At 32.6% G+C, this 12,121-nt stretch overlaps 1 protein-coding gene across 5 annotated transcripts; it reads left to right on the forward strand.

Annotated features, from left to right (window-relative positions):
- Positions 1-39: 39 nt before the first annotated feature.
- LOC105829656 (zinc finger protein 182) lies at positions 40-8,183 on the forward strand. Of its 5 annotated transcripts, none has more exons than XM_036290787.1 (8): positions 45-254; positions 429-555; positions 654-778; positions 859-1,231; positions 5,175-5,309; positions 5,599-5,853; positions 6,193-6,377; positions 6,989-8,183. In XM_036290787.1, exons 5-8 carry the CDS (start codon positions 5,298-5,300, stop codon positions 7,371-7,373), a joined length of 837 nt encoding a protein of 278 aa, XP_036146680.1. In that variant the 5' UTR covers positions 45-254; positions 429-555; positions 654-778; positions 859-1,231; positions 5,175-5,297; the 3' UTR covers positions 7,374-8,183. The 5 variants fall into 5 exon arrangements, with proteins under 5 accessions (XP_036146602.1, XP_036146566.1, XP_036146680.1 ...); XM_036290831.1 differs by having other exon boundaries at positions 5,599-5,793; XM_036290709.1 differs by having other exon boundaries at positions 40-254; positions 668-778; positions 5,599-6,377.
- Positions 8,184-12,121: the final 3,938 nt, after the last annotated feature.

The raw sequence follows: 12,121 nt of genomic DNA on the forward strand, positions 1-12,121 counted from the left end.
GCACATTGAATTATATAGTCAATATCTATGAATCCCGTAGGTAATGTGCATGACTTTTTGGGTCTCTTCTATGCTATGTCCATAATTATTTAGTTCTGTTCCATGCTATATCTGTGAGCAACGAACGAGGAATGTCGTCGGTCATCGGGATGGCCAGCTGACAGTCGTACAGTATCGTGGAATATTACGCGGAACGCGAGGGCTATCGGTGACATCGATGTGGCTACTGCAAGAACTCTACCACGAATTTCACGGTGAGCACGATAATACTGTCCTCCCAATCGCGGATGAGACCTCGTTTCGCGAGAGAGTCTCGGATATTTTCACGTCGCTCTGAAACGGGCCACGTTATCTGGTGAAAAATTATTGAGAAGCGAGCCGAAACTCTAAGTTTGAATCTGACACAAATCGTTATTTTTCGTACACAGGTATGTGGGCGCACACGTTGACGGTGCAAGACCATCAAAGTTTGATAGACAGGGGTTGAAGACACAGCGGCTGCTATTGTTATAAACCCATGATGAATCAGACCTGCTGTCCTCAGTATACCATTAGGTAATATTATCGACTCTCAAGTTTTAGAGAGAAATGATTTTGCACTTTGAGTGAGAGTAATTAAAGTGACACATTAACAACATGAATAATCATTTTAGATGCTAAATTTTAGGATATTAAAGTCTCAGAAAAAAAATTCTAAAACGCGTGATTAAATTTTTGAAAAATGAATTGACAAATGATAGTTATGGAGGTACAAGTGAAGATCAACAAGATAATAAAGGTAAAATTTTTAGAATTTTGGTCTATGTTTGTAATAATTTATGTGAGATACATAATTCACCAGCTCTATAATATTTATAGATATAAGCAACGAAGAGGCATTAAACTATCCTAAGCATTTGACAAAAGCGCAGAAAGATAAATCTCAGATTGATATTTCGTCCGTCGATGATGAATTGTCCATTAATTCAGTAAAAATGAAAACTCGGAAAAATTTGACTTCTGCATTGAATAGCGATCAAGCGCAGTTAACAAATTCCAACAGCAAAAATACCTTGCACGTTAGAAGTGAGTTCACCGATGTGGTACCTTGCAAGAAGGCCAAATTATTATGCAAGATAAATCACAGAGTGAAATCGAGCTTATTATGAAAGAAAAGAAACAACAAAATTGCGTTAAGAAGGAAATGGAAGAATTGTTCGAGGAAGTATACACTGGAATAAAGAAGTTAGAGGTAATACAATATCAACATATAACTTCCAAACTTCAGTATTTATTAGATGTTTTCTAATTCTTATTACTTATGAAATAGATGTTTTTTTTATTTATTGTATGTTTTTAATATGGTCCTCTTTTCTCCAATTTTTATCATATTAAAAATAAGTAGTAAAATAAATTGAAAATTTAATAATAGCTGTAAATATTTGTTAAATAATGCCATTATTAAGCTAGCTCTATATTAAAGGTTTAATGTGTCACATGTTTAATTACATTGCAACCACGAAATTGAATCATATCATTTTTCTGTTTCTTTTACTCGATTTTGATCTGATTATAAATGAATCGAAATGAGTTTACGCGTATCTTATTACAATAGTTATTTTCTTCTTCGTCCGAATAGAGATTGTTGTTAAGTTATTTATTTTTGTAAATTGAGATTGGTTCAAACTGCCCCAATGAGCTCCGAATACTTAAAGATTTCGAAAGAATCTTATGAGCTTTACAAAAAGTATCAGAACACGGTACATGTGGTACCTTGCAAGAAGTGAGTGTGTTGTTTGACAAACTCACAGAGCAATTTTTCTAAATCATATTGTTTAAAATCTATCGTATTAGGTAAAACTATCCCTACTTTCGATTTAAATTACACATTTTTTACTGTCAGAATGTTAAAGTTTTCTAAGTTTTGCATTGTAATTATAAGAGCAAAATGTATTGGATATTTGGTATTAGAAATATTAAATTTCAAAATATAAGCTTTTACTTTTCTTTACATTATGAAATTATTGCTCTCTCTACGAGATCTATTCAGCATTAGAAAAATACGCCTTACCATTTGAATTAATTTCTTATTTCTTCTTTCAGTATTAAAAGATTCTGATATGCTATTGCAATTATTTTTATTTAAGGCGTTACGAATATTAATGAAAAACCAAGTATTTAATTAATCAATCAACTTAGTGATATTTTTCTTTTAAAGTAGAGAAATATTTTATCTCGCATCACGTTTATCACGTATTATTTTGTTCCACATATACATGGTATAAATTCAAATAATTGATTTGATAAAAATTTACTCACCGATTGCTGTTGCTGCTCCTGCTGCTGCTGATGCTGATGCTGTTGCTGCTGCTGCTACTGCTACTGCTACATTCCTTTTCCGGTTTTGATTCTGAACGAAAATCAACATGGCACGAAAGTGGCATGACGTCACGTAACTTCGTAGAAACGCAGGCCGAGGAAAGCAGTGAGAAAACCGTTTGAATAAAAATTACGCACCGAGATGCAACGAACGGAGACAAATTCGTTTCGAGAATTTCGTATGCTCGCACGACTACTATATAGTAGCACTTCACTTAATTGGCACTCGCGATATTCTACCGAACGTATCCTCTTCGAGCAAACACTTGGCTCGAACACACACGCGAACACTTTACTCGAAACCGAAGGCAAACGCACTCCGCCGCCCTTTACACATGAATATCACCTCTGCTACGTATGATCTCACATAGCTCGCGTATCGTTTGCTAACACGGCACTCTCAACACAATACCGTACCTGCACAACATCGCACAATTCAATTCTGAATACGCGAGACACGCACTGCGTCGACAGAGCGTCTGATGCGTCTGACCGGCGGCGCTGGAGCGGCGTACGTGACTGGGGAGCGCGGAGCAACGGAGCAACATGGCGGCAGCGGCGCAGGCGCGGCGAGTGGCGCCGACTAGCGCCGAGTACCGCCGAGTCTGCCTGCCAGCAGTCACGTACGCCACTCCAGCGCCGGTCGGACGTTCTGTTGACTCCGTGCGTGCTCGCGTATTCATTTGTGCGCAGGTACGGTGTTGAGTGGTTTTGAGAATGCCGTTGCGCTAACAGACGAGCCGTCCTTTTCACGTATTTTTTCAAATGTAACGGTCGCGCCAAGTGAAATTCTCGCGTGCGATTTACGTTTTACTCGTGTGTGATATATTATCGGTAATATCGGGAGTGCCGAATAAAGTATCGGGCGATCGTTATTAATGTGCAGTTCGAGAATAGCAGGATGATGTCAGCAAAAAGTGACATCCATGGAGCGACTTGATATTCCGGAAAAGGAATGTAGCAGTAGCAGCAGGAGCAGCGACAGCAATCGGTGAGTGAATTTTTATCAAATCAATTATTTGAATTTATATCATGTATATGTACGTGGTATTGCACATTTAGGCTGCGTTCTGTTTCAATGCATGATGCGCATAATGCATTGTTCATCCTTGTTTAACGTTTGACAAACAACAAGAATGAACGATGCATCATGCGTATCATGCGTGAAACGGAACGCACCCTTATAGAATACGATTATGCACATTTGCATAAAATAGATTTAAAATATGAATGACGCGATGACCGCTCTCAGGTTTCTCTCTGGTAAAATCAAGTAACTTTGGTTAAACTGGTGACAACTAGCCTAGTGGCCTCTTGCAGCTAAAGACTCTACTACGTTCCGGCTATATTTCGCGCGGTTTTCTACGTCGTTGTGAGCTTCTTGTTCGTGAGATTTCGATTTCATAGGTTATGAAGGGATATTTATACATAATTCTGGAGTAATGAGATAGCGTCCATAAAATTTTCTTCGTATAATGAAAATCTGCGTAGCTAACGATTGTTCTTGTACAAAGAATACGAGATTAGATGGCAATTCGATCACGTTTTTTTCTTTCTCGGAAGATTCGTGAGTGACTTCCATCAATTAATTAACGTGATCGTTTAGTTCCTTTGTTACTAAGAGGAGGAATCAGTGCGATAACTGCTTCGTAACCGTGATTTAGCATCTAGCAGCAAGGAACTTCTTTGCAAGCCTCATTTTGAGGACTGCTTCATTACGCTCAGAGACTTAAAGCCCAGCATTGTTCCCTGAACTTTGGTACAGCAAAAGGTTTGTAAGCTTATTAGTCAGGAAATTTATAGCTTTCTACGTAAATATTGACGACCATTTAGATATTTCATAATTTGTAATGATAATAGTAATAGTAGCTCTCATCAATCACAGTTAACCTTGGTACTGTAAAGCGTAGTCTATTGACTATACATGGAGTAAGCATGGAGTAAGAAGTAACAGGCGTAATGCAAGGTCTATAATGTCAGCAGGAGTAATGCAGTAAGGAGTAAGAGTAACAATTGATCAATTAAAAACCAGGAGTAAACGAAATGGGCAAATCTCATTTTATATTTCTTACTTCTTACTCCTACTCCATTACTTCTGCTGACATTGTAGATCTTGCATACGAGCGTAAGCGAAATAAATTAATTTTATTGCCTACTCCTACTTCATCTTTTACGCTTACGCTTGGCCAATTAGAGCATAGAAATAGTTGTAAACAGTGCAAACAATGCTATTAGTTTCATAAAATCGTAGAAAATTATATGGCAAATTGTTACTCTTACTCCTACTTCTTACTCTACGCTTACTCCATGTATTGTAGACCATGCTTCAGAATGGATAAAGACTGCATATGTAATGAAAACTATAGATTTTAAATATTGGCAGTTTATTTAAGTATTATCAGAGCTTAGTTAAAATATATATTCTATATCTGGACATTTATGTTTCTGAGTCTAACTTTCAATTGTTCAGATTTATAAATGAAAAAATTATAAGAGTGATCTACAATACATGAAATAAGCTCTTATGCCTACTGTTACTTCTTACTTCACGGTTATTCCATGTATTGTAGACTACGCTATATGGTAGCTACTTGCTATCTCACCCACTTTTCTGAACCTATATATATATGTATATATATATATCAGGAATATACTTTACAAAATTTGATTGTCATGTTGTATGTCGATGCTTGTTTGGATTATTTATAGAAGTAGCTTACCATTTTGTTCCAAACTATATTTTTATTTTTACTCAAATAAGATTTCTATGGTTTATACAATATTGTAATAAAATTTATACATTTATATCTTTGCAGAATCTTCGAAAGAACAAGAAGCAAGGAATATATCACAGATAATATCAGTGAAAGTATCATTGAAACAAAAAAAGAAAAACAGATGAACATTTCTATGCTTTAGTGACATTACAGAGTCCACCCATGCAGAATAATGTAAGCTTATTTTTATAAATGTACGAACTATTTGAATATGAATTGAATTGAATTAATTTGTATATACAAGATCGGATATATTATTAACAATCGTAAAACTTAATTACTTTTTTTATTTGATTTGTACACAATTTTTTTTTGATTTAGTTTGATTCGGATTTAAACAAAGATGTAATATAATATTGATTCACATATATCTATTTCTTATTTACCTGACATATATTTACAAAACGCTAGTAAATCATTGATATCCTATATATTTTTGTTATATTTTTATGTTATATTGCAGATTGAAGATTTATTTAACGGAAATAAAGTCGGAGATAAAGACATTCAACCAATGGATCACATATCAGCTATGAATGGTTCTAACTTATCGACGCCTTCTGTGACTCATGAAAATTCTCAGACGAATGTAAAGACATATCGTTTAATAATACAGATTGACAAAATACGAGGTAAACCAGGCCCAAAATGTAAAAAGGTACTTCCTCTGATAAAATTTAATAATACAAAGGATGCAGAAACGAATGAAAGTGATACGGTAAAGAAACGTCCATTACAAAACATTGATTTATCACCCATTAAAAAGCCCTGTGCTCAGGGTACATGCAAATTAAAAAAATGTACACTTAAATCAAAACTAGAATTTCAATGCGAATTATGTGATAAATATTATATCGCGAAGACAGAAGAAGCTAAGAACTTCTCTTGCACCAAATGTTTCAAAAGTTTTTCTGATTCACAATCATTATATGCGCATGCTAAAACGCATTTTGGGTGTGATATTTGTCTGACGGAATGTACCACTCAAATGACGTATGATAAGCATATAAGATTGCACGTTAGTACTGATCCGCAATATCCTTATAAATGTCATCAGTGTCACAAAATATTCGAGATGAAGGAAGGCGTTAAGCAACATTGTCTAGTGGAACACCCTAAAATAGCTCTACAGAATACCACCATTCAGGTTTCACCTTCTTTAACTAAAATAGCTCCTAAACAAAATGATAATTATTTCTGTATCAACTGCAATATTGGTTTTACAAGCGACCAAGCTTACAGGTAAGTTTAATTTCTATAATAAGAATAATAATGTTTTTTTAAGAAAATTTGTTGTAAATGTTATGTATTCTTATAAATTATAAAGCATAATTATAATTATAGTACATAATGTGCTTATATAGTATAAAGCAGTTAATTTAATAAATACTTTACAATGGATATAAGTAAGTAGTGCAACAAAAAATATAACAATAATTGTAATTGAGAAAACTTTATTAAAAAACTCAATACTAAAAAAAAATTAAGATAAAAAAATATCAAACATGAAAAATAAATTAAACACAAAAATTATTATTAGGCATCAAAATCTGTAGATAATTGCTTTCTCATTGTTATGTTCGTTAAAAAAATTTTAGTAACTTTGATCTTTGATATTTTTATAGTCAATTAATTAGATTGATATTTACTTTAATAGAAGACTTGAGTATTTTTTGGCACAAAACAAAATTTGAAAAAATCATTTTTAAACCATTTTTAGATGAACTGACAAACGAATGGCTAAATCACCACTAAGATTATAAAATATAAGTAGTATAACAAGAAATAAATGTTAAAATTAATGCATTGCACATATATGTTTTTTAAAAAATACTATACTATCAATATTACAGGACTCATATAAATTCTCATGGAAAGAAAGAGGGTTTTACATGTAACATTACAAACGAGGCTAGCAACATAATAGCTGTACCGAATCCTTTAACCGGGAATCAAATAGGTATTCTTCAACCAGTGAAGTTTAGTTGTCGGGTGTGTTCGAAACAATTTGACAACTTTGACGAAGTTAACTTGCACACACGGACCCACTTGCAGGAATCTGGAGAAGAGCTCAAATGTAATATATGTAAGAAGTCCTTCAAGAACAATGCCGAATTTAGCGAGCATTTAAAACATCACTTGTCGCGCGCGCATCCCTGTCCAATTTGCTCAAAAGCTTTTATCAATAAAACTACTTTAAACACACATTTAAAGACGCACTCTGCATCAGTGAAATAAGATAATTTTATTTTGGCATTTTATTATAGACATTTTCTGTAAATGTTATTTTTTAAAAAGTTCTTACATGTGAATATAATGTTCACTAAAGAATTACCAACTTATGTGTAATGTGTGTATGATACGTTAAACTTTGGTTATCCAATACTACTTGCATACTTAATATTTGCTCCTTAAACATTAAATTAAATATGCAAATAAAAATTATTTTATTTTTTATTTTAAATTAAATTACTTGTTTGTGCACGTATGACAATGAGAAATGATTAATCGGAACAACAACGTCGAATCAACGTCGAACCGATCATTTCTCATTCGGTATAATGTTTTCTCACTGTTAGACGATTTCGCTTATTTAAAATATAATTGCCACATATAAAATACTTTTCCAAAACTTTGTTTTATATACAGAGATCATATTATGTACAGATAGGAAATTTCTCTCTCTCTCTCTCTCTCTCTCTCTCTCTCTCTCTCTCTCTCTCTCTCTCTCTCTCTCTCTCTCTCTTCCCTCTCCCTGCCCCTCCCTGCCTCCCCCCCTCTCTCTCTTCATAAAATTTTCTTTATCACTTTCACGTAATTATAAGTTTGAAATATGATTTAATTATATTATCAGAAAAAGCGAAGGATTTATTTCTGTAAATATGAAGTTTGTAATATAATAAAATAAAAATTACATTTTATATTTCCAATTCCTAATAGTTATAGTGACACTTTTTAATGTGTGTATATTGTATATTTAATAATACTTGAAAGCATACTTATAATGTATATTATTTGCAATAAATAAATATATACTGTGTATGTACTTATTAATATCTTCAGACATAATTATTGGTTTTCTTATATATGTTATTTATTTATAGATATCATTTTGAAAGACAATAACAACAGGCAAACGAGAGTAACTGTGCGGAGCCCTGCGGGGGTTCTATTCTATACCGGCTACCGACAACTCTCAGCATGTATACATTCCTTACATAAAACAAACTTTTTCATTTTACGTAAGTAATGTATACTTTCAATTGCCTGTTGGTGTCTTTTAAATTTTGAAAGTTCTTGACTTTAATTGTCTTTAGTTATATTAAAGTTTACAAACGTATGCGTGCATTATCGATGTAATAGTTTGTAGAGATATATTGATATGTTTCAATATTGCACGTACACAAGATCAATTCGATAAAGCTAACATTGCCAATATCCTTTTAATATTTATTATATCTTAATATTTATTATATCTTAAATGATATTAAATTATTTACATATATATTAATATATGTAATATTAATATCCCAGATAGCACAGAGAATTCAAAAAGAATTCAATTGTATGTCACCAATTATGAATTTTTTTTGAGATGTAAAAAAAATTATTTTTATAAAATTTTTATAAAAATTCTTTTTGTATCTCAAAAAGAATTCATAATTGATGACATACAATTGAGTTCTTTTTGAACTCTCTGTGCTATTCGGGATATGATTGATATATGTATAATAAGAATTTCTCATTCTTTCTTTTTTACAAATAAAAGAAAATCAATTTTATCTGAATTCTTGAAAAAAATATGGGAAGAAATTAATGATAAAAATGGAATTATAATAACAATAAAAAAATTGCTTGCGTCAGTAATTTTGGTCTATAATGTTAATTGTTAAAATTTGAAATATTACATATTTTAAAACACGCGCGTGATGTATATGTTGAAATAGATGGATATTTTAGAAAATTATTTTATGACATTAAATTCAACACAAAATAATGCATAATTAGATATTAAAAACAGACATCTTATGTGGATTTTATACTATTTTCTTTATTTCTAATAAAAGTATTTCTTTAGGTTTTCTTCGATGGAACAAATCGGTCCTTTTTTAAAACGATTAAAATCTTTTTGAAAGTGAATTTCTAATTATCCGCACTAGCGGTGTTGTGAATTGATTTATTTGCCTATTTTTCGCAGGATATTGACGAAAGTGTCGAAGTGACAAGTGTCAACGATAGAGAGTCTCGGGGCAGTGAAGAAGGACACGACTGCGGATGAATGAACGAATGGATGAGCCAACGAATGGCGATAATAGAGATCCTTTGAGATTGCCGCGATGCACTCATGAAACGTGCACCGAATGATTTTTACAAACGAAAGGAACGTCCAGAAGTCAACCGGCAGCGCGTAAGGGGCACCTGGGAGAAGAGAAACCCGCCCCCGCTGCCCGGGGCCCAAAAGGTACCGACAACGACAACCCGCTGCGGAACAATCGTGCCGATGTTCATGGGTCGCTGTCAACGGGCGACCACTTCAAACGTAGCCGGCTTCAATGTGTTTATTTGGCCAACGTCAAATTTACTCGTGGAAAAAGGGGAGCTCGAATCGATACGCCGCGGCCGCCACACGGCATCTCTCGCCGTTTTGTTTCCTTGTCGCTCGGGAAGACGGAGATCTGATCGTTTTGTACCGCGAAGGATTCGCAGCCACGAGGCGTGGCTCGTGTGTAACCCTCTTGACTTTTGTTTGCCGAATTTAAGTCAAGCAGGACGTAGTAATCCGATTGCCGATTCAGTTCACGCGACAGTAAAAATCGGAAGGTTTCATATGAGTTCTCGTGTAAATCTGATCTGAGATCAAATTAGATGCATCCAATAGCGATAACTCATTTTATTTTTATTGTTTCATAAATATAAATGAAACATCCTTCAATTTCTTTTTGATTAATGATGATTGTGTTTTGATATATTTACTTAATTCTATATTGATGAGCGAATTAAAAAGTATCAAGTGTTTGCACATCAAAATAAATGAAATATTCGTTTTACATTATGAAAGAATGATATATTTACGATATATGAATATTTGCTTGTGATTATATATTTATTATTTATGCTACTTAAAAATAAATATAAAGTAATAAATAAAACATATAAACAGTTTTGTCATTTATTTATAACAAATTGAGTATCACAATGAGATTATCATGGTAGTAAATTTTATGAAAGAAGTATTTAATGCAAAGTTGTAACATGTTCTTCAACTGAAAAATAATGCATGTATGTATGTATATACACATGTCAAACTAAATTAATAATAATAATAAATTAATTTGAAATTAAAATCTATTGTAGAGTAATACAAATTTTTTTCTGAAATTATTCAGGAATAATAATATGACATAATGTCGCTTACATTAGGCATTTACATTTACACACAAAATGTTATTTTTAAAACTATTTTAGATAAAATAAATGACAATACTTTTTATTATTTCTGTAGTTTATGATTTTATCATTTCTTTAAAAATTCGAGAAGATTAGATTCCAGTATTGGTCCCCGTTTATAGAATGCGTGATGACATTTAGCAATGCTTTGTTACGTTTAGAATAACGGCTGGCAAGACGTCAGATATCTCTGAAAAAGTTTGGCTTTTTAATTCGCTATGGTCTTTTCCATCTAAGCATCGGGGTGTGCGTATACAGGATTTAAAATCAGACGATTAAGAGCGACAGGGTCGTTGCGTGACGAATTACGTAATTCGCCATGGATACTTCATGAAAATAGATTTCGAAATGTAGGTCTGAAGAACATCTCTCTCAATTTGTTTCCATTTAGTATCTAATATACTTTTGCAAGTAGTTTATATGATTTAAATCGAGATTATTTTAGACAAAAATTAAATATTAATTTTTAGATATGAAGACTGTTTTGCACAAAAATATGACTACCTTGATTATTTTTTTCCTTCATTATATGACATAAAATTGTTAACTTATTACTTAAATTGTAACGATATTTTTGTTTTTTCTCATTTATTAAAAAACTGTGTACTTTACAAATTGCAGATAAGTACAGCACAGAAAATAAGCAATCTCCTAAAGAAATATTATATATAAGAAGCTTTCAAAAAATTTTGTAAAGCAATACCTGTAAATTTGCACGCCACTTTTGTGTAACGTTTGTCAAAAGGGTTGTTTGATCACAAAGCCGGAAAATGTGCAATTCACGCATCAAAGTGACCGACATTTGCCGTCGGGAAGTGTATTCTCGACTCAACATAAATTTTTCTGTATGGGAAGCGTTTATATTTATAATGCCATATAGGTAGAATAGGTACATCGAGAGGGAATATATTACCGAAATAAAAGAAAATAATATTAAAATATTAAAAGGAAAACGCCAATACTGAGATAGGCTTCCCAAAGTAGCGCCCCTTTATTTCTTGGAAAGTAAACATTGCACTGTATTTAATATTAATAAAAACATGATATAATTTAAAAAATAATTTTTTATAAAATAAAAATAATATTTAAAAGCTGAATTAGTCCGAGTACACATTATTGATACGTGACGCATTTTTTGTAATTTTTTTTATTAAAAATTATACATGTTATTTTTTATTTATAGGTTTTTACATTGAAATTCATTATATTTTATGTGTGTTGAAAATGTGTTATAGGGATGGAAATAAAACAGTTCTTCAGAAATATTATTTAAAAAAGAATCTTATGTCAATGCTCATGCACGCATATGTTCCGTAGAATATAAACGCACGCTTACGACCACTCATCTTGAGGGAAAAGACTGTAAGTCAGTCAAAGAAAGAGGAGCATGTTCGAAAGAAAAGAGAGAGGAGAGTGAGGTCGAGGGAAAAAGAGAAAGAGAAAGAGTGAGAAAGAAAGCTTTTTGGTACCGGGCACGGGCCATCTGGCAGAACGATCTTTTATTATAGTATCTATTCCTCCTGTAGCTCTTCTCGAAC

The sequence above is a fragment of the Monomorium pharaonis genome, chromosome 1 (assembly GCF_013373865.1).
Source record: "Monomorium pharaonis isolate MP-MQ-018 chromosome 1, ASM1337386v2, whole genome shotgun sequence".
Classification (NCBI taxonomy): domain Eukaryota; kingdom Metazoa; phylum Arthropoda; class Insecta; order Hymenoptera; family Formicidae; genus Monomorium; species Monomorium pharaonis.